The sequence below is a fragment of the Anomalospiza imberbis genome, chromosome 2, assembly GCF_031753505.1.
Source record: "Anomalospiza imberbis isolate Cuckoo-Finch-1a 21T00152 chromosome 2, ASM3175350v1, whole genome shotgun sequence".
Classification (NCBI taxonomy): domain Eukaryota; kingdom Metazoa; phylum Chordata; class Aves; order Passeriformes; family Viduidae; genus Anomalospiza; species Anomalospiza imberbis.
This window is the reverse complement of record NC_089682.1, coordinates 5,530,797-5,553,521: the sequence shown is the minus strand read 5'-3', so window position 1 is coordinate 5,553,521 and position 22,725 is coordinate 5,530,797. Positions and strand designations below refer to the sequence as shown.

General features: G+C 50.6%; 1 protein-coding gene across 2 annotated transcripts; it reads left to right on the top strand.

Moving 5' to 3' along the window:
• Positions 1–615: 615 nt before the first annotated feature.
• LOC137468190 (cystathionine beta-synthase-like) lies at positions 616–22,506 on the top strand. 2 transcript variants are annotated; one of them, XM_068179643.1, is made up of 16 exons: positions 616–1,361; positions 3,300–3,442; positions 6,229–6,335; positions 8,221–8,355; positions 9,402–9,481; positions 10,658–10,789; positions 11,737–11,806; positions 13,209–13,300; positions 14,552–14,677; positions 15,638–15,722; positions 17,279–17,384; positions 17,916–17,987; positions 19,141–19,275; positions 19,823–19,931; positions 20,276–20,360; positions 22,206–22,484. In XM_068179643.1, the coding sequence occupies exons 1-16, from the start codon at positions 1,350–1,352 to the stop codon at positions 22,301–22,303; spliced, it is 1,587 nt and encodes a 528-aa protein (XP_068035744.1). In that variant the 5' UTR covers positions 616–1,349; the 3' UTR covers positions 22,304–22,484. The 2 variants fall into 2 exon arrangements, with proteins under 2 accessions (XP_068035744.1, XP_068035743.1); XM_068179642.1 differs by lacking the exon at positions 616–1,361 and having other exon boundaries at positions 3,135–3,442; positions 22,206–22,506.
• The last annotated feature ends 219 nt before the right edge of the window (positions 22,507–22,725 follow it).

Genomic DNA, 22,725 nt, shown 5'->3' with positions numbered 1-22,725 from the left:
GGAAAAATCCTCACAAAATCTATTTTGGCAGTTGTTGATTTTTTATCTTTTTATATTTTTGGGAGGTTAGGGTTGGGATTGAAAGTGCTTGAGACGGTATTTTATGTTTGGACTTAGATGTTTATTTTTTTTAATTTATATTATAGTCTTATAAATTGTGAGTTCTATAGTATTTCACTAACAAATTACAAAATGGTTCTGTATTTATCTCTACAAGGTCTTTTAAGGAAAAACTATCTAATTAAGAAATGACACAAATTATTTTTACTTTTAATCTAATAACTAATTACTTATGTCTTGCAATGCGGAGTTTTTTGTCTAATTACAAAATACTACTTAAACTTATGAAGAAGAAGGTGAAGAAGAAGGATTAGCTACTGCTCTAAAACGTCTATCTTAGTTTTATATATATTACTATATTCTAAAACTTTGAACTCCAAGTTTTCTACTATGTGATATTACACACTTTTATTCAAACTACACACTCATAATCTTAGTGCTATTATTCAATTTTGGAAGTTTTCTCTATGGCTTCAGGTTAAATGTAGTGTTCTCTTGAGAGTCTTTCAACACAAAAAATCTAAAATTCTCAATATCTAGAATTCCAACAGCCAGCATTTTGGGTGGTAACTGGTGAGCTCAGTTGTGAAAGCGTGCTGACCACCTCTGATACTCTGGTTTATCTCTCCTTTACCCACAGGTGACTTTTGCTCCTTCCCAGCTAATTAGATATGTAAACACAGGTTTGCTTTGGGAGATATACTCAAGGCCAGCATAAATCCTGGCTTGCAAGGAAATGAATCATTTTTCCCCTTTAATCCCTGCCAATGAGCAGCAGTGGTGAGGAAGAGCACTGGGAAGCAAAGTTTGCTGGGAAAGCTTTTGTTGGCTGCAGGATCCAAGGCATTTTGGAGTGACTGGCCTGCACCCTTGTGGTTTCCTGCTGCTTTCTGAGGCTGGGGGTGGTGTCTCTGGAGAAGAAAAGGTGGCTGAGGGCCTGGTGTGGGGCTGGACCAGAGTTCACTGTCTGCTTTAGTTGTGAAGCCAGGTTGCAGCAGGAGGTTGTTGACCTCCCTCTTCGGAGATGCTGTGGCGCCTCTGGATAAGGAGAAGGTTCAGCCACACACCATGGGCTGTTCCATCCCTCTGCTGTTGCTGGAGTAACAGTGGGGTGTGTTTCTGTGTTCCAGGGACAGCCCAGCCCTCAGGGACCAAACCCCAGCCCCATCCTCCCGGCCAGCGTGGAAACCACCAGGGAATCACGGCGTGGACCTCGGGCTGTCCTACCACGCTGCTGCAAAGAAAAACTCCCACCAGGAGGGTGAAAGGAGCAGGCAAGCAGGAGGAGGATGGCAGAAATGGTAATTAAGGATGCCCATGGGCTCATATGTCAAGCCACTAAGAATTCAGATAATCAGGACTTAGCCACAGCTACTGGCAGGGAGCCCAAGGACTGAGGGGGGACAAGCCTGTGGCTTCATGGCCTGGCGGGGAGATGAAGCTCCCCAGCTAAACTAAACTGGATTTCCCATGGCCCCTCCATGTGGCAGCAGGTCCAGCCCTACTGCGGGCAATTCTCTGTGTTTAGAAATGGGAAGTTTCTTCTTTGAGTCACTGGTTTGGTTCTGTGAGATGGCAAAATGATGTCTCTGTTCTCAGTCTGAAGTTAAATGCAGAAGGAATGTCCAACATCATGTCTTTGACCATTTCTGCTGCAGCAAAGGTAAGGAAAGGGTTAGATTTGCTCTAATTGCAAAATGCACCACCACAGAGGTGTAGGGAGACAGGGCAGACAAAGCAGCTTTCATCATCAGTCAAAGTGAGACACAAGTCTCCATCCATGACCCTATGGAATTTCAAGGTCCCTTTATTCAGTAATGGTTGAATCAAGGTAAATTCATTCTGTGAACAAGCCTGAAAAGGAACATACAGATACCAAAACTCATGTGGGTTTTCTCCATGCGGTTTGTTTCCTTAGCACAGACAAGTGGTGGATGGATTTCAGAGAGGCTCAGAGCAGGGAGGTCACATCAAACCTGCATGTAACCCTTGTTTCTGCTATTGTTCAGTAGCAGATGCTGAAAATAAATTTTAAGCCCAGACTCTTCCTTTTGTCTGTATATGCAGCAGCAATATAGAGAGAACAGCACAGAAAATTGCCTTCCTACAGAGTACTGATGCCATCAGGGCTTGTGTGCTTTAAATCTGCTACTGAACTCAGCCTTTTCTAACTTGTTTAACCCTTTTCTCATTCCAATTTTTATCTGCTTTGCCTCTGTAGTTGTTCCTGATAATTCCATTCTGCCTTACTATTTATTGCTTATTATTTGATGCACCTTCAACTCCCCTAGGATTTACAGCCTGCTCTCAGCACCAGCCTCTTGTCTCATTTCCAGCCTGATGAGTCCTCCTGTCTTTAAGCTGCTTTACTGTGGGAGTTGCTCAGTACCCCTGAGCACCTTTGCTGCCCTTTGCTGTTTTATTTGTGTTGGTTCTTTTTTCTCAATTTTAGTACACTTGGATGCCAGAGCAGAGGTGACCTCTAAGTCCCACCATCACCATAAAAGCATTCTCCAATTATTGCTGGATTGATTTACCTGCAGGTTCTTCACTGCTAGGGTGAAAAAAGCTGTTCTTGACCAAATAATTAAATTAGGAGCATGAAATTTTCTAGTGGAGGCAATGGTTTTGAGATGGGGAAGAAGATGTAACGGAGAGGATGCCCAGATTAGATATGGGGTCTAGCACACCACTCCAAAAGAACAGTTTTGTCATGGAATCATGCAATTTCTGAGGTTGGAAAAGGCTGTTGTGATCATCAGGTCCAGCTATGAATCCACACCACCCTGTTCCCCCTGAGTCTGTGTCCTCAAGTGCCACATCCACAGGAGTTTTGAACACTTCCAGGGATGGTGACTACACCACTTCACTGGGCATTCCATTCAAATGCTTTACAACCCTTTCATGACATTTTTTCCTAATGTATAATCCAATTGTTTTTCTAATATATAATCTCCCCTGGGACAACCTGAGTCCATTTCTTCTTGTCACACCACTTGCTCCCTGGGAGAAGGGACTGACACTCCCCTCACTACAACACCCTTTCATCTGTTCATCTCCTTCCAGCCTCCTTCCATCCCTACAACCTCCTTACCCACCTAGATCCATGTGGTTGAAATGCCAGCAGGAAGCTCCAAGCAGCCTGGCCACCCTGCCTTCACACCCAAATGCCATTTTTTTTCCCTTCTGCAGCTATTTTTCTCCCAGGTGTCTATGTGACCTCTATTTCCACCCCACAGGAGCTGAGTAAGAAGTGCCCCCTGGTGAATGGCAGGGGTGCAGGAAGTCAGGACAGCACGTGGACCCTTCCCAACTTGCCCAGTAAGTGCACATGGACAGCCACAACGCCAGCCAGCAAGTCTCCACACTCCTGTGTTCCCTTGTAAGTAATTCCTCCATGCTGCTTACTTCAGGGTGCAGTTCAGCACCTTTTCCTGGAGGTGAAGCTCTCTTGTTACACCAGGATGGTCGTGGCCAGAAGCCAGCTGTTGTGTTAATGATGGTTTATTTTACAGATGGCAAAAGCAGCTTAGTAGCTCCTCTCCAGGAAGATCTTTTTCACTCCCTTTTATTTCACAGAAGGAGTGGCTGGCTCAAGTCTGGGCTCTGTGTTTTCCAGAGCATCTGTTTGTTTGGGGCATCTTATTTTAGATGGCTGAGGCCTTCACAGAAATGGATTACCAGGGCCTGGGCTTTTATGTCAGTAGCAAATGGCCACAGTGCAGAAAAAAGTGCTTACTCTGAGCTGTTCGTGCCCTCACAGCAGCAGGTTCCCTCCCAGGGTGACGTGAGGGCCCAGACTAGTCTTGACAAGAGGTGCTTTAATGACCCTGCAAACCAGACACAGACAAGCTACTAAAGATAAGGCTGTCCCATAAATGTCAGAGGAACTGCAGACACGTCCCTGCGGTGCAGAGATGTGATACTCCACTCCAGCAAGTGGAGTAAAACTCCTGTAATCCAGCTCCAGGAACTGGAGGCCATGGAAGTGCAGCACTGCTCTGCATGGTCATGCCTGACCACATGGCAGGCAGGACAAGGCCAGGGCACAGCCACCAGCATGTGGGTAGCCCAGAGCAGCCCCTGAGTCTGGCCCATGAAGGAGGGAGGAATGGAATGCAGAGCCCTGGAGCTGATCCAGCAAGCTGTGCATCCAGGCACTCGCTTAGTGCAGCCCCTGCAGCTGGTGCCCGAGGATAGAATCAACTCTTTTCAGTCAATTTTTTTTCCTCAATTATCATTCTGAGCAGGATAATTTTTTTTTTTTTAACCATTTATCATCAGGGTGCCATGGTGGTGCCAGTGGCTGGGCCCATCCCACCCCCAGACAGGAGAAGGAGAGACATTCCCCAACCCTGGGCATCAAACACTGCTCTGGGAATGGAGTCTGGCTGCCCCTGCTAACGGGGCAAGAGCTGAAACATAACCCACTGTGCAGAAGGGTAGAAAATACCCTGCACATGTCACACCTCTGCAGCAGTGCTTGGAGGGAGAGGTGGTTGGGTTTCCCTGCTCTGGGTAAACCACAGATGGCAGCCAATGAAGCAAAAATCTCTGGACTTCCTGAGACTCCCAGCTGAAATCTGATTGAGTTTTGGGGTAGAAGCAGAGGGAGGAAACAAGATTTTATTTTAATTAAGAATATTAAATATTTAAATTTTTTGAGAGATACAGAGGTAGGCTAGGTCTGACATCCCTCGATCTGGTTCTGACCCAGCATAACCTCAGAGGGAATCCTTTGCTTTGCCAGGACTGGTTTTTCCCTGGACATCTCAAGGAATAGCAAGCCATGACTAAAAGCTGGAATCTTAGGGGAAAACTATCCTTGTCTGCTGTCCTGAACTGATACCAGCATGTGCAGGATGCAATCCAGATGTGTAATGCAGTAACTCGGGTCACTCTCAAGAGAGCCAGGCTCCAGTGAAACCTTACCTGAAGGAGCCATGGCTCAGCCCCACGGAAATCCCCGAGCATTTCAGTGGCTTTTGGAGCAGATGGGCAATGGCTGCAGCTGTGGGGGAAGCTCGTTTATTGTGGTATTGCCTCACATTTGGCAGCACTCAGTGGAGCCTGAGGTGTCTCTGCAAACACTTCCCACAGAGGGAGAGGTAACAGCACATCCCATAATTTCTGGGCTAAAGATGCAGGGAGGCTGGAACCTCTTGGTAGTAAAGACCTTCACTAAACCCCGTACTCCTGCAGGACAAGAGGTGTTCATATCCCACTTGCAGAACCTGGAGGGAGGGGTGTGATGTCCCTGAGTAACCCAGCGTGTCACCCCTGCACCACTCGGGCTTCCTGCCAGCACACAGCCACCTGCCTGGCCGTGACAGGGACAGGACAGCTCCAGCTCAGGGGTGCAGGGATGATGGGAGGTGAGAGCTGTGCAAAGCAGAGCTGAGCAGTGAGGGAACGGGGGCTTGTCACCCCTTGGCAAAGTGATGTCCTTGGCTTGTGACCAGGATGTGGCCCAAATAAACACCGCTCTCATCGATCTGTGAAAGAGCTCGAGGGTGTGAGTTCCCTGGCAAGGTGTCTTGGGCAAACAGGCCTTTTTCAGGTTGCAGTTGCTGTGGTTCTTGGCTTCTGCTGGAGTCTGACTGGCCAATCCGGGTAGCTGGATTTCACTGATCACAGAGCTGGGTTTAACTGTTTGCAAAACACCTGCCAGAACCCTCTGAGGTTTGGGCTTCTCTGATGGCTTGGAGCCATCCTTGCAAGTTTGGGAGTCCTGGCCAGCAACTCTTGGCCCAGAGGCAGCTGGAAACGTGGGGAGCAGAGATGAGGCTGGGCAGGTTGGGGAAAAGAGGAGGAGCCTTGTGCTGTGTGTCCTGGTTTTCTCACCCACACCATAAAATCCTAAGGCTTGCCAGCATCTTCTCACTCATTATAGATCTAACCTAGGGTTTTGCAGAGCAAGACATTTCAGAACAACCCTGAAAATTAATTAGCTTACTTTTTATGTAAAAGACCTAATAACTCATGATGGAGAACTGTAACTAACTCCTGGTGCCACTAATTGTTGATGGGGACTTTTTCTCTTGGAGTTGGGGTGTCTTTTGGTGGCCTTGATAAAGTTCCTGAAACCTCACTCAGATTTTCTCTAGACTCATGTTGCACAACAATAGCTTTGATTTGACTTTTTTTTTTTTTCCTGCATTATTTCAGGACAGAAGAAAAGAAGATCTTGCCCAATATCCTCAAGAAAATTGGCTGCACCCCAATGGTCCAAATCAACAAGATTGGGAAGTCCTATGGGCTCAAGTGTGAGCTCTGTGAGTGTCCCCTTCCCACCAGGTTTTTTGATGCCACGAGGTGAGGGTGAGGGGTGGTGCTGGAGGGGGGCTTCAGAAGAGGCTCTGTGAGAGGAACACTGATGGGGAGGGGCAGATGTGGCTCATGTTGGGCTCTCCTGTTTATTAGGCAGTAATTTCTTGGGCCAAACAGGAGGTTTTGAGCAGCAATGAGCAGGGGGGCAATGGCAGTGAGGCATCTCTCCAGCCAGATAACAGCAGCAAAAGCTCAGAGCAGAGCTGGCCTAAATCTGGGGATGGATCTGAGCCCTCTCCCTAAGGAGATGTTAGCTGCTGCTGTCTCAGGTAAGGCTTGGCTTTAGGCTGGTCCTCCACAACCACAAGGATGACAGACTCAGATCTGTGCATGTGGACTTTTCAGTCTCCTTTCCTGTAACTCCTAACGCTAATAATTAATTTGATCCAAACTGGGCAGAAAGGCAGATTCTGAGAGGCAGAGAGTGCCATGGGTGTCACACAGCTGAGTAAGGAGAGACTTGCAGAGCACTCATCCTTAATGCAGTGGCACAGCTGCACCTTGCAGTGCTGTGTGACAGCTGGGAACCCTCAGGGCAGCCAGACCCCACTGAGCACATGGGGAGCACGCTGGGCTTTCCCACCTGATCCCTTCTCAGCATCTGGGATCCTTGGGCCACCAATCCTGTGACCTCCACACTGCACTGCCTCACCCTGCCCGCAACGAGAGCTGAGGGGACACATGGAGACCATGGGAGAGAGCTGGTGGAGGTGGGAGGACAGATGTGCAGTGCCTGGTGCAGCTCTGGAGCAGCCTGTCCCTTGGACGAGGTCTGGCGGGTGCTTTTAGGTGCCGGGAAAGGCGGGCAGATCCCATTTTCTGGGATGGTGTCTCCCTCCCCTGGCACAGGAGGGGAAGGAGAGCAGAACAGGCAGAGCAGCTCCACGGTCCTGTCTGAGCCATGTGCCAGCACAGAGCCCCTTCCCCAGGAAACACAGGAATGCCTGCAGCACAGCTGCCTCCAGGAAGCAGCTACAGCTGGATGGGATCGCCTGGTGTTTTCTGTGCCTCCAGGGATCCTTGTGCAGCTGGAGTTGTGGCACTTTGCAATATAAAATGTAGTGATGAGCGCAAGATTTCTTTTCCCGTTCAGGCTGCTCAGTTACAGGGCTGATTTCTCAGCCCCAGGTTGCTGTCTCTGCCATGGTGAAGTGAAACACCCCTGGAAATCCCCATTTCTCCCTGTTGTTCATAAAACAGAGCTCAGTAGCACCAGTTCAGTTGCAGATGTTCATCAAAGGCTTGGTAAGAAGAATCCTGTGGTGTGGAGGCCCCAGTGAGGACTGAGCTGTGCCTTACAGTCTGAATGCGCCTTGGAAAGTTATTTGGTTTGTTGCTAGCTCAGTGAAAGAAACTGTAATTTGGCCTGGCACTTGAAAATGTTCTTTCTATTGTTTGGGATTTTTTATGGCACCTCAGTCAGGACTACAGATCACCCCTGCAAAAGGGGAGCTTTTTAGATATCCGTTAAAAACCTCAATGCCCCAGGATAGACAGGGAGACCTTACTGCTAAGCCTTGCCCACAGAGGAGTCCTCAAGGAGTGTTGTACCAGTGTGGGACCTCCCACCTTGCAATGACTGTGTCCAGCTGATTTTAAACCCATCCTGGGCTGTCCAGGTTGACTTCAAACCCAGCCAGGGTGGAGGAAACATGGGGGGAAGAAGGACTCTGCGCTGATGGATAATCCCAGAAAAGCAGATGGTGGATGCATTCCCCTGAGCAAAGGACCGTCCTGAAGAGCAGGAAAAGGTGTCCCAAAACTCCAGTGAGGCCTGGAGGAGCAAGGAGCTGGTGCCTGATGGAGTCTCCCCTTCCTTTCCCTTTCCAGTGGCAAAATGTGAGTACTTCAACGCGGGGGGCAGCGTGAAGGACCGCATCGGCCTCAGGATGGTGGAGGATGCAGAGAGAGCTGGGATTATCAAACCAGGAGACACCCTGATTGAACCCACTTCAGGAAACACAGGTGGGAAGGGCAGGGATGCTCCCTCTGCCTGGGAACAGGGCAGGGTGGAATTTCTGAGCAGCAGGGATTTGAGGAGCTCTTGCACTTGGAGTTACAAGGTGGGCTCTGGCTCCATGTTCCCCTCAACTCCCCTCCTGGTGGCCATAGGCTTCCTGGGATGATGAGGTGCCTCCTTGCTGAAATTCCTGAGGGTCTTGCGAGGATCTCACACCTGCACAGGTGTGCCTGGAAGGTCTCCTTGTGGCAAGGCAGCCAGCATCAGGGGCTCAGGCAACCCTGGGTGTTTTCAGGCGGGGAAGGTTTTGAAATCTCAGGGATTCCCAGAGAACATTCCCCTGATGGGTTGGAAGAGAATTCCTGTGATTTTTGCCCTTGTTGCTGTCACTTGTCACCCCACCACATTGTGTCACCCCAGCCACCTCCAGACATGGAGCCAAGGGGATCTGTGCTCCCCCAGAGCTGTGTCCCACGTGGATCACACTGGCTCCCTGCCTGCCTGGGGAAGCTGGAATGGCACCAGGCTCCCTGCAGCCCCTGGCAGGGACATGCTGCTCCTTCCTGTTGCCTCACCTTCCTGCTCTAGCTGGGAGCAGCTGGCTCCATCCATCACCCCAGTGAAACCAGAGCAGAGGTGCCCTTCGCCTGCCGGCTTGGAGTGACGTGCAGAATCCTGTGTGTCTGTCCCCCACAACTGACAGTGCTTGAGGGGGAGGGGAAGGCACTCCTGAAGCAAAATCACTTCTCTCCTGTGTTTCCAAAAGCACAGGAAGATGACTGAGCCTCGGTGAGGGGAGAAAAGCTCTCCCCAGCCCTGCCATTCTCTCAGTGCCACCCCTGGGAGCAGGAGCGATGCTGCAGCTCCACTTGCCTGTCAGCACATCCTCCCACACTCCCTGGTGCTCCCAGCACATCCCAGGAGGCTCGTGGAGGATACCCTCACCTGTGGCTTGTCAGTGACCATTTCATGGTTCCATCCAGGAGGAGGAGGAACGTAGGAAGTGCCAAATGCTGTTGTCAACCAATTCCCTTTGCTCTCCACCACGCAGGAATTGGGCTGGCACTGGTGGCTGCATTGAAGGGTTACCGCTGCATCATCGTCTTGCCAGAGAAAATGAGCTTGGAGAAGGTCAGAGCTCTGTATGGTTTTACCCCACAGCTGGGGAACATCTTTCTCTATCTCTCTGTGTCTCTCCCTCCCTGGAGCCCTCTCCTTTAAAGGCAAACAAGCCTTGCACACCCACTGCCACAGCTGCTATTCAGAACGTTTCCTCTTGAGGGAAAAAAAGCAGCCTGGGATGGCCTGGTGGCTGTCTGGTGTCAGAAGTGCAGCTGGGGTGGTGGGAGAGCCAAACACAGTATGTGGCTGCAGAGGAACAGAGCAGGATCTGCTGCATGTGAAGCTCCGCAGGAGAGGCAGGCAGGTGCCAGGGCTATCCTGCCAGTCCTGCTCACTTCCCCTCTGACAGCTGACAGGTCACTTGGGCTCACTGTGTATTTATGGTTTTCTTTCACCTGGAGACACTTAGAGCTGCTTTCTCACGGTGGTGTCTCAAGTCACTTGCACGAGAGCTGATGGTCAGGTGAACACACCGTCCTGGAGATGGCAGAAATCCCTCACTGGTGAGCCAAGAGCCTCACAGACCACTCAGCTGAATTCATGCCAGTGAAGCCAGACATGCACTCTGACCTGGCTCAAGAACGAGCCCTTCTCCAAAGTGTCACCCTCAATTCAACCTACATCTCACTCAAGCTCCATCTGGATCAGATGCCACCTCCAGCTGCCATGGGCTTCATCTCCAGGTGTCCCAACACTCCCCTGTCCCACTGACAGCCGGGTCTCCCAGAGGAGACACCCTAGGGCTGATTGCTCCTTCCCTGTCTTTAGTGAGACAAGGAACTTAGGGCAAAACCAGCTTTTTGATCACCCCCTTGCATGCTGGGGCTCCAGTCCCAGCATGCAGAAGACACTGTTCCCTGTCCAGTTCCCTCTGCCCTTTTCCTCTGGCATGAAGGAGCAGCACACTGTCACCTCCCTCCACCCTGTCCCCAGCCTGCCCTCCAAGTAGGACAGGGCAAGAGGCCAGGCTCGAATCCATGTGCCAGCTTCAGGCAGGAGGCCCTGGGGTGCTAGGAGCAAGTCAGAGATAGCAGAGTCCAGAATTGGACATTGTATCTCCACACGATAAACGTCTCCTGCGTGCAAAGCTGCTCTGGCATCTGGCACTGCCCTGAGCCGGCAGGTTCAGGTTACCATCCCTGTGTGGGATCAGTTGTGCTGCAGCTCCTCTTTTCCCTCCCAAAGGTCGATATTTTGAAGGCACTGGGTGCTGAAATCGTGAGGACGCCGTGCACCCGCTTTGATGCCCCCGAGTCCAACATCCGTATTGCCTGGAAGCTGAAAAGTGAAATCCCAAACTCTCACATCCTGGACCAGGTAAAGGCCGTCCCTCCACTGACTCTCTTTCCCAAGACAGTTTATAGGGTGTTCTCCAAGTGTGCTGTGTTTGGGGGCTCCATTCGAACTGGCACCAGAGGCAGATTTCGTCAGTGTTTTATGGCATTTGAAACTTGATCACTCCTCTGCAAAGCACAGGGGGACAGAAACAAAATAAGGGACACTTCCAAACCTGCAACACTTCTGCCAAAGCCTGGATGTGGGCGAGGCTGGATTTTCTCGCACAATTCAAAGACTCCTCAAATTGCTTCAGATTTAACTTTGACCTGAAAAAAAAAAAAAAACAAACATTTTTAAAGCCTAGCTAGCAGCCTCTGTTGTGCCTCAAAAATAAACCTCAAGCTGTAAAGGGCAAACCCTGGTGACTTCTGTCAGAGGTTCCTGCAGTGCTGGGTCTTGGACAGGAGGGCACTTAGTCTGACCCCTGAGTGAGGAGCCCCTGGAGTGCAGGAAAGTCAGACAAGCTGCTTCCTTCTGAGAAAAAAGTAGTTCAAAGACTGAATGAGCTTTTCAGCTCATTTTTGGTCCATGGGTGTGAACGTGGGGTGCACAAATATCAGTGCTGCAAAATCCCTCTGTGCATGAGAGCTGACTGATGATCAGGACAGCTTCTCCAGCCCACAGTTCCCAGCCTCTGAACCATCCCCACACCTAATGGGCACCAAGTGCTGGAGAGTGAGTGTTTGTGGGCACGCTTAACCTTCCAGTGTGGAAAAACCCCAAGTGGGCTTGGAAGTCTGTCCCAAAGGGACAAACGGGAGGAATACCTGTGACCTGTCCTGGTGGGGTGGCAGTTTCCCCCTTGGCAGGGAGAGGAGGGGACAGCTGCATGCTTTGGGTACAGCTCTGTCAGGAGCTATTGCTGGTTTGGTATTTGATCTGCTCTTCACACGGTAACTCCTGCTGTTCTCTGCTGGAATAAACAGTACCGAAATCCGAGCAACCCCCTGGCTCATTACGACACCACGGCCGAGGAGATCCTGGAGCAGTGTGAAGGTACGGTCTGTGCTGCTGCCTCTACGTGCAGAGGGCTGTAACCCTCTCTGAGAGGCTTAATTTACATCACTTACTGACCTGAATGTCTAGAAACAGCCCAAAGGGCCTCTCTAGGGGCAGGCAGTATTATCTTAATAACACTGACACACAGGGTGTAGCAACCTCTCCTAATCCACTCCAGATACACCTCAGCCTGCAGGGCTTCCCAGATGTCCCCTCCCATTGCAAAAGCCTGGGGGAGGAGACCAGAGGCTTAAGAAACTCAGGTTGTACCTAAAGGAGAAAGAACATGTCTCTTGGTGGCCACAGTGACCTGCCAGCTGGGACCACAAGAGATCCCACAAGGCCTTGGAGGGGAATATAAATCCACCAGGGCATGGCAAGGCTGCATCTGATCCAGCACTCTCATTTGCAAATCAAAACAGACTGAAACCTCACAAACTAGTGACACTGGAAGTGAGGGCTGGGGGAGGATAAAGGGCTATCCCAGTCCATGCTTGTGCAGATAGAAGTGAAATTTATTGCCAGTTCTGGGAGCACTATAAAATGTGACCAGGACTTGGAGTTAGGGTTTGCTCCAGCTGGCTGCCAGGGTTGCAGGTCCCCCTTTCCCAATGCAGCTGCAGCATCAGGTTTTGAAGGCCAGACTCCATTTCTGCTCTTACCAGTCCTAAATCTGTATAATTTCAGCAATGCCAGTGGGGCAGCATCTGACAGAGCCATGTGCCAGGGCAGAGCTCAGCCCTCTCTCCACTGTGGATGCCAACACAGGCTGAAAAGTTGTGCCTGTTAGTGATATTCACGTGTGTGACTTGCTTTGATATGCTGTGGTTTGAAAAGATGGGTGTGCTGAGATATTCCCTCCCACTTAAGCCACAGAATCACAGAATATCCTGAGCTGGAGAAGACCCACAAGGATCATCAAAGTCCAACTTCTGGTCCTGCACAGGACACCTAAAAAGTAACACCATGTTCCTGAGAGCGTTGTCCAAACACTCCTTGAGCTCTGGCAGGCTTGGTGCTGTGACCACTGCCCTGGGGAGCCTGTTCAGTGCCCAGCCACCCTCTGGGGAAGAAGCTTTCCCTAATATCCAACCTAAACCTGCCCTGACACATCCACATGATGTTCCCTCTGTTCAGTAGATGCCAAAGATGCAGAAATCATGGAGAGCTGCAGTGGGAGGTCTGGAGGTCACCTTCAGCTCCCTGCAGTGAGGCAGGATCAGCTGTGCTCAGATCCTGCAAGCTCATCTGAGCTTCTGCACAGGACCAGGCTTTGGCCACCAGCACGGCCTCTGCCTGACCTTTCCAGACACAGGCTCTGCATCTGCTTTCAGTAAAGGGGAGATCGTGCTGGGGCTGTGCTGAACCCTTGCAAACCTCTCTCTCCCCTGATCTGCAGGCAAGGTCCACATGGTGGTGATTGGGTCTGGCACAGGAGGAACCATCACTGGTGTCGCCAGGAAGCTGAAGGAAAAGTGCCCGGAATGCAAGGTAAGGCTGGAGGTAGGACTGCTGGGGTTTTCATGGAATCACAGAATGGTTTGGGTTGGAAGGGACAATTAGGGGCTGTCCCATTCCACCCTCCTGCCATCGGCAGGGACACCTTCCACCAGACCGGGTTGCTCAGAGCCGGCCTTGAACAATTCCAGGAATGGGGCACCCACAACTTCTCTGGGCAACCTGTGCCAGGGCCTCACCACCCTTACAATAAGGAATTCCTTCCTATTATCCAATATAAATCTACCCTCCTTCAGCTCAAAGCCGTTCCCCCTTGTCCTGTCCCTGCATGTCATTTCCTGCCTAACCCCATGGCTCACCTGAGGGAGTAGGTGTTGTCTGCACCTATTTGTTCACAGAAACGGTGGCTTTTGTTGGAAGCAATTTGGTGATGTTTAGGTTGATCTGGACCCATCCAAGTGCCTTGGAGACCAAAGTTTCCACAGCCCCAGTAAAATCTCCCCCTGCCTGGTGCTTTGCCCTGTTCAGGACACTCTGGGGGCACAGACTGCAAATGCTTCTCCTCTGCCACTGCAAAACCCTCTGTGCTTTAGGGTTAACATCACTCACAATGCTCATCCTGCAGAGCTCGTGCTTCGAGGCAGACTGGAGGCATGCACACACTGGTCTGGTCAGTGTGGGAGTGATCCTTGATCCACCAGAGAGGTGTGGAGCCACCACTGGAGGACTGGGACCTGAGGTTGCCTCCCTGGCAGCGCGCGGCTGCGCGTGGAGCAGTGTCACCATCCCTTCTTAAACTGCATGCTGAGGCAGGCACCTCAGCCCAGACACAAAGCTGTAAATAACCAGGGAGGTGTCACCATCAGCTAGCACAGCTAGATCCAGAAAGGATGTCTGTATCCATGGGTTTCCACAGGTTGGAGCTCACTGGCTGGCTTCATCTAGAGCAGATTAAGGAGCTCTGGCACTGCCCTAAGGGTTGGGCTTTGGAAGTGGCAGGCTCTGCCAAAGGGGTGATGACAAACACCTTGAGAGTGATAACATTCAGTTATCACCAGTCACTTCTGCAACAGCTGAAGACTACCTAGGATCTATTTAAAAAGACAGTGAAAACCAGCACCTTTATATCCTGGAAGCTCTCCATGCTGCCAGTGATTAGGAATATTAATGAATATCAGGGGAAGGAAACACTGCTGATAAGGGTGTGGGTAACTTTTCCTTTGAGCTTTGTGTTTGGCTGTTTCCGAATTCCCATTTTGGTTTGACAAAATGTCTCTCTCCAAGATCATTGGTGTGGACCCCGACGGCTCCATTGTTGCTCTGCCCAGTGAGATGAACAAGACCAACACCACAACCATCGAGGTGGAGGGCATTGGGCACGACTTCATCCCCACTGTCCTCGACAGATCAGTGAGTAACCCTGTGAAGAGGGGCCTCTGCCTGCTCCCTGGCTTGGCATCCAGCCTGCTCCCAAGGCCAGAGGTGTGGTGGCCCTGGTGTATCTGCCCAGTGCAGAACAAGCTGTTGTGGGGGGATTGGGACACCCGGTTACTTTCTGAGTAACTCTGATTATAGCTGACTCACAAGGAGAAGGCAGATAGAGGTGAAAAGCAGGCATATAACACAGTGTGAGTGTCCTCTGCTCAGCCTCACCATTGTTCAGATGTGCCCCTTTGGCTGTGATCACACAGATGTCTGTGCTGAGGCTGCTCCCCATCACGCTGCTCTTTCCTGAGCCTTCTCTGCCTCAGGCACCACACACAGAGAGCAGAAATCCTGCACCATGCACAGGTTGGATGACAAGATCCAAGCCCTGTAAGACATCAGATCATGAACCTTGTAGCTCCTTGTTGTCAAGTTCCCTCTCAGTGTATCAGCTGCCACAGGGCTTTAAATCCCTAACACAGGCTGCCTGTGTTGCCCTGGCCTCATTCTAGAAAGGTCCCTCACAGCCTCAGACCCCAGATTCTTTCTTCTTCCAGGTGTTAACTACATCCCTGCTGTCAGCACATGGCTGTAGAGCTGTCACCTTAATAATCCAGACTGATTCTTGTAGCTGGATCTCATTTTGGCAAAATCTCAACCATTAATGTACCCTGGCCTGGGAAATCATAAATTCTCCTCCACATCCTAACTCTGGACCTGTCAGGCATCTCTAACTCTCTAAGGAAAGGGTGCTGGCTGGAAAGGTGTGGGTGTCTGCAAGCAAGAGCTCCAGACCATGGATGTTCTGACAAATGCTTTCAACAAGTGTGGAAGGCAGCTCAGAGCTGCCAGATGATGTGGGCATCAGCACCATGGTGTGCCTCAGAGGGTCAGGGCAGCCTGAAATGACATTGCCAAGACTCATCCTCCTTGCTTTCCTTCCAGGTGGTCGATCAGTGGTACAAAAGCAACGACAGAGACTCGTTCCTCATGTCCCGCAGGCTGATCAGAGAGGAGGGGTTATTGTGTGGTAAGCACAGTGCAGCCACAACAGTTTGTTCTTTTAACAAACCTTCTGAACCTCATCTTTTTGGGACCAAAACGCTCCAGAGTAGGTGCCCTCTGCATTTTGTGTCTGCTAGGTCAGCAGGGCTGAAAGGCTGAGCCTCGGGCTGTGCAGAGGTCACTGCAGACTCCAGAGGTGTGTCCCACAGTCTGCTCCGGGGTCTGACTCATCAGCCACAGTAATTATAGAAGTAATAATTCTCTCCTTTCTGGAGCACTTTTGCAGTGGAACTGGATCTTCAGGCAGTGTAGAGTTACACAGGCTGAAGGGAGGATTAGTGGGGCTTGGGGCAGGACAGGTGGGCTCTGCCAGCAGCTCTGTGAGGCCGTGCTCGTTGTCACTGCCACACCAGAGGTGCCAGGTTTGGACCAGGAAGGGCTGAAAGTAAAGAAAGTGTGAGATGTTCTTACTGAGTATTCCTCCCTGTGCCAACAAGCTGTAAGTGATCCCACTGGCTTCCCAAAATGAACAGGTGCCCTCACACAGACTCTGCCTGTGCCCTAAGAGCCTCCACAGAGCATCAGCCTTGTTTTCAGCCTTCCCTGACACCAAGCAAACAGACACAGGTTTGCCTCCAGGACCAGACACTATGTAGACTCATAGTTACAGCTGATAAAAGCCCTGAGCACTCATATCCAGGGAGTTTTGGAAAAGATCAGGCTATATATATGTAATGAAACACTTAAATGTTGATTTAACCTAGCAGGCATGGAGTCACTGTGTTTCAACAGAAACCACTTGTTTGAACTCAACCATAATTTGTGAACAGCTTCGTGTTCCCTGAACTGCATTTTTCAGGGCCGTTCCTCGTTTGTTTGAAAAATGTGACCCAGGGACAATTAACCTGCTGTAAAATACGTGCTGCCTTGAATGCAGTGTGTAATTGGCACACAGATAGTGGAATGTGTTTGACTTCCAGTACTCAGACTGGTGGTGGAAGAATTGCCTCTGTAAAGCAGGGACCTGCTTTCCCTACGTGCAGCAAACCACATGCGTGCACACAGACACGGGGAGCATTCAAGCCTTCTCATCATGTTGGCCTGGTATTCCAAGCATGAATGTAATGTTTATGGGCTTTTTTCAGTCTTTACAGTGCATTTAAAGCCAATCTTTGGCTGCCAAGTATGTCAGCCAGAAGCTCTAGAACTGGCGTGGTCTTCTGCTCATGCGAAGGGAGGGTGTGGTGTGTTCTGAATGTCCCTGCATGGGACCTTTCAGGCCTTGGTCTGCCCACAGAGTCCCCACGAGAAGTGGTTCATGAAGTCCATGAGGTGACTTTCATGCTGCCTCAAAAGCCCAAGAGCCACCATATGAACACATCCCATGAGTCCCTACCTCTGCCTGGCCCTAAAGCCTACAAGGCTTTGGGATTGACTGTCCTCCTATCCCAGTGTCCAAAGCCACCATGCCACGAGGTGCCACCTCTGCACCCTTATCTGGGACAGCCTGTGCCTCCCACCCCAGGACAGTGGTCCTGGGCAGCCCTGACACTTGTCTCCCTCTCCTTGGTGCCCGTGCAGGGGGCAGCTCGGGCAGTGCCATGTCCGTGGCTGTGAGAGCTGCCAAGGACTTGAAGGAAGGTCAGCGCTGCGTTGTCATCCTGCCCGACTCTGTCCGGAACTACATGTGAGTGCCCTGCTTCCTCCCCTACTTCCCAGCATCAGGGTGGGAGCTCCCATGGCCTTCTGTGACAGGAGCTGAGCCCAGGTGCTTGGGGTTCTGGAGAACCGCCCCAATAAATCTGATAGCAAGGCACACGCAGTGAGCCCAGAGCTGGGAGTCTCCCTTGGGCAGATCACAGGAAAAAAGCAAAATAAACAACAGAGAGAAAGAGCACATCCCTGTGGCAGTCACCAGGGGATGGGTGTTGGGACACTTGGGGTTTGTTTCCCCTCATCACTGACTCACTGCACGGAGCAGGACTCAGCCAAGCTACACTTTCTGAGCGTGCATGCCTAAAGTTAGGAAGGCAAATAGCTGGCGTGCTTCGAAGAGTTACTGAGCACCCGATGCTCCTGCTGACCTTAAAAGGGGCTGAGAGCAGCCAGCTGCAAAAATCATGAGAGCCCCGGGGGCAGTGCTGTGGTCTGGTGCACGAAACAAAGCACGACTTCTTCTGGAAGCCTCATAAAATTGCTCTTTGTTGGTGATTTCTAGGTCCAAATTTGTGAATGATAAGTGGATGGTAAAAAATGGGTTCCTAAATGACGCCCAGGAGCACAAGCCTTGGTAAGAAAATTTCTGCTGGGATAAACTGTGCTAAGGGAATCAGCTTTCTGAGTCTGGAAATAATTATCTTCAAAGGAAAACGCTCCCTTTTAGTGTTTAGGAAAAACACAGTAAAGTCCAGACCCCTCTGGGGAGGCTGTAATGTCAGCTCCTCTCTTTTGGGTGGTTCTCTCTCAGCTCTCCAATCAAAGTCTATAAAGGAGCCATTTCTGTCCCAGAGTAGCTGATCCATTCCTACATGGCAGCCCAGGCCACCTAAACCCTCTGAAAACCTCTCTCTACTGCACATCTGATGTTCAAAGGCTGCTGGGGAGGTGGGTCCCTGTTGTAGCAAGCCCCCTTTCAAACAGCTCTGCAGCTCTCTTCAGGCAGGGGACAGGAAATTTTCACCTTCCAGAGCTGCTGGCCAGAAAAGATGGCCAACTCTGCTGTCCCTTGGACACCATGGGGAAAGAGTCCCCTCAGGGAGTCACAGGCAAACTGCTGATGCCAGTTTGTGTGGCTGGGCAAATGCCAGTTGTTTAGAAAAGCTCTAAAGACAGCAGGTATTACCAATGTCGCCTTCTCCTTTACCAAAAGCTATTGTAAAATATTTCCTAAAAACTTAACACATTTCCAAGGCCTCTTGTGTCTGGTTAGAGTTGCTCTTGGCCCTTCCAGGCTTCAGCATTGCCCTGCCTTTTCTGCAAGGACTCAGGGCTGAGATGTCTGGGAGCTGCTTGTGTTCCCCCACAAACAAGCTCAGCTTGTCCCTCATAAGTCACACGAGCATCTCTATGAGGCTCTCTCCTGCAGGAGCTGCAAGTGCTGCCTTGTGAGGACCAAGGATACAGAACAAAGGAGTTAAACTGGTAGGTCACCCATTTATGAGCTTGAAGTGAAGCCCTCAATAGTTTCCTTGGATTCAGGACAGCTCAGCACCTTGCCAGCTGCTGGTCTCATCCCTGCCTCTGGAGTTGCATGAACACTGGGCGTAGGGAAAGCTTGGCTTCAACAAGACCTGGCCGTGGTGGCATTTCTGCTTTGGGTGTAGGAGTGGGGCTGGCTTTTCAGGCAGACAGACTATCCCTCATCTCCTCTGGCCTTGCCCCCCTGCTGAAGGCCACAGCTGTGCAGCAGTCACAGCTCAGCGCTGCCATTTGTCTTTCAACAGGTGGTGGAACATCAAGGTGCAGAAACTGAATCTCTCGGCCCCTCTCATTCTCCTCCCAGAAGTCAGCTGTGAAAAGGCAATTGAGATCCTCCAGGAGAAGGGATATGACCAAGCTCCTGTTGTTGCTGAGTCTGGGTAACTATTTCTGCTCACTGCAGAGACAGGCATTTGTACAGAAAAATCAGTCATGATGAAGCTGGAGTCCCATTTAGTCATTCAGAGCTGGGGCTCTGGTGTTGGACTCTGATACATAATTATAAAAGATTCTGTGAAGATATTCTAAAAGATATTGTGAAGATTCATCAATAGAACTCCTGTAAAAGATTCAGTTAAAGCCCAATCCAGTGCCCATCAAACCAGAAGATGCTGGATCAGTGCACAGGCGAGGGGAGCCCAGGGGAGTGAGAGCTGAGGGGAAGCCCACACAAATAAGCAGCTGGAGAGCCCACAGGTTTTGCTTCTCCCAGCTGCTGAGTCCTGGACTGCAACAGCAGATTTTAACTACTGTGAAACCAACAGCTTGGTGAGGACAAAGACTTCCTTGTTCTGCTCAAGTGAGGAGAAACCTGGTGCCTCCCACTGACTGCAGCAACTGACTTCAACCAGAGCAGAGCAACCCCTACATAAAATGTGTGTTCTACCTTAGGTCTGACCTTCTGGAAAACTCCCTGTTCCCTTACAGGCTCATTTTGGGAATGGTGACCCTCAGCAACACCCTGAGCTCCGTGCTGGCTGGAAACGTGGAGTTCTCAGACCCTGTCACCAAGGTCACCTACGACCAGTTCTCCAAGGTACCCCTGAGGCTGGGGATGGTGTCAGCCTCTGTCTGGGGACAGAAAGGGAGAGGTGCACCACCAGCACCCTGGGTTGTGTGAGAGGAGCTGGGAGAAGAGGTCAGTGAGAAGGCAGAGAGGAGTGGTTAGGGCCATGGTGACATCTTGGAGAAGAGAGTAAGGACAAGCACCTGTAAAGGCTCTGCTGAACCAGCAGGGCTCAGATATGGGAGCTTTTCACACCAGGAGCCAAGCACTGACAGGGGAGCTCATCTAGCTGGGGAATCAGCACCGTCCAAAATCAGAGCTCAGCCACTGCCAGGTGAAGTAAAACCTTAAAAGTTACATTTTGTCCTGTTTAGATCGGCCTGGAGGACAGCCTTGGGAAGCTTTCCTGCATCCTGGAGAACGACCACTTTGCTATCGTTGTACACGAGCAAATGCAGTGTAGGTATCTGCAGAAACTCCCCATGGGCCTGGCACAAGTGTGTGAGAGGGGAAAGGGAAATTCTCAAGCTGATTGTGGCAGGTGTCAGTGCATCTGCTGCACCTGTGCAGCCCCTGAGCCTCTGCACCACGAGGGGTTTCTGCTCTGCAAAGCCCTGGAACTGTCCACTCTTCACCCATGTTTCCTCCTGACACCACAGAGATGAGGGGAGAGGGGCAAAGCTAGCAAGGGGGAAATTAGGGATCTCTGTAGACTTCTGTAGCCCAGGGGCAAGACCAGCAGGAGCATTTGGCCACAATAGGCAAAGCCTGTGTGGAATTCAGGTACCTAAGTTGAGAAAGCTGAGAAAAATTGGGATGGGCCATGAGCAAACCTTGTGGCATGGGTCATCAGGGGCACTGGTGTGTAGCCTGGGGCAGCTGTGTGTGAGCCTTACCTGGACCATGGCTGGGCGTAGGGATGCTGTGCCAGTCTGGGAGCACCATTAAAGCAGGTTTTATTGGTTTTATTCTCAATCCACTGCACAGCCACCTTCCCCTTGGTGTAGCAAGCCAACCCAGCAGAGTCACCTGCAGCAGCACCACAGCAGCATCAGGATTGCTGACACATCAGTGGCAGCAGGGACCACCCCTTGTGCCTCCTCTGACCCAAAAAAGGTGTGGTGGCAGGTGCTGCTCAGCACATCTGACCTGGCACACCTTTCCAGTACAATTACACCAAAAGGAGTACAGATTTGACCTTGGCTGGGAGAAGTGAGCAACACGAAAAGCAGTCAGAAGAGCCATGTTTAGGTCTTGTGAATTAGAGCTGAAGGGTGTAATTATGCCGGTTTCATGGGATTACACACTGAGCATGCAAAGCATCCCTCAGGTGAGCAGTGGGTGACACTCCCAGCTGCCTGCTCAACTCGGAGCCTCCAAAACCCACCATGCCCAAACATCCCAAACCTTCCCTCCCCAGGGCCTGCTCCCCCAGAGCCCCATCAGCTCTGAAGCTTGCGAGTCCATCCATGTTCCCACAACAAGTTGCAAACAAAAATCTGACACTCAAAACTGCCTTTGATGCACGTTTCCAATTCAGTCACCAAAATTAATGCCAGGCAGAATTTCCTTTCTCAGCTACGTTGTCATAAAATAAGGAATATCTCTTTTGTATCACATTTTGATATAAATTAAATGGCATCAGCAAATTAAATGGCACCCATCAAAAAATAATCAGCCAGCTGTCTGCAGCAGTTCTTGCTCTGATTTTCAAACAACACCCACTTGCTTTTCCAGAGCTGCTGTTTTAATACTGTCACAGCTACCCCCTTATTTATTACTTTCTTCCCATACCTTTGGAGCTTGCATTTTATCTTGTGTTTGGGCTCTGGTGGCTAGTTTTATTTTTATTTAAGAAAACATTTATCAGACAGTTAAAACAATTATTGAAGTGCAGTTTCATTAATGGTGGTGTAGGATGTTATGAGAACAGAGTAGAAAGGTGCCTGACTGCTGCTTTTAGAGAGTCTCATTAGTTTGCTCTGAAAAGTTCTGTGGTGATAGGAGCAGGACTGGAACAGAGGTTGGCTAAAAACAACTGGAAAATTAAGTTTCCTGCTCTGGGAAAGGTGGGTTATTTGCAGCAAAAAACCTCTCTGGTGTGATCACAGTAATCTGACGGAGGCTCCATCATCATTTCTGTGGAGGTAGAGCTCAGACAGACGCCGTCCCTGTTAGGGTTTTCTTTTAATAAATGCACAGCAGCCTCTGCACAGCTGGAAGGTGGTGAGTGGGCTGGTGGGGGTGGTGGTGTTCTTTTTTTTTTTTTTTTTTTTTGCCACTAAGAATTTTCTGTGCTTCCAGTCAGTGGAAATGGCAGCTCCTCCATGAAGCAGACGTTGTTTGGTGTGGTCACAGCCATGGACCTCCTCACCTTTGTCAGCAGGAATGACAAGAAGTAGCAGAGCAGCTGCTCCAGCAGGTCCAGGTGTGCCCCTGAGCCCAAACCACCTGGTCAAGGGAGCCTCTGGCCCAATCCGGCCAATAGTTTCTCAAAATGCTTAGGAGAAAATTGTGATGTATTATATTTGTCTGCCAAATGCCACCCACAGTATTATTAAAGAAATTGTGTTTAACAGCCATGTGTGCTCACACGGAGCTTCCAGGGGCTGGGCAGGGAATGTGGATGGGAAGAGGATGGTTGTTCCTGCCCAGATTTTAGCAGGAGGAGCTTTGGTGAGTTTGCCAGCTGCAGGTACCCGTGCACTGCCTGTGTGGCAGCTGCTGAGAGTTTTGCTGATCCCTCAGGGCCAGAGCCCATTTCTGCCACAGGAGCAGCAGGGCTGGGGGCAAATCACGGCACTGCTGCACCCTTCTGCCCCTC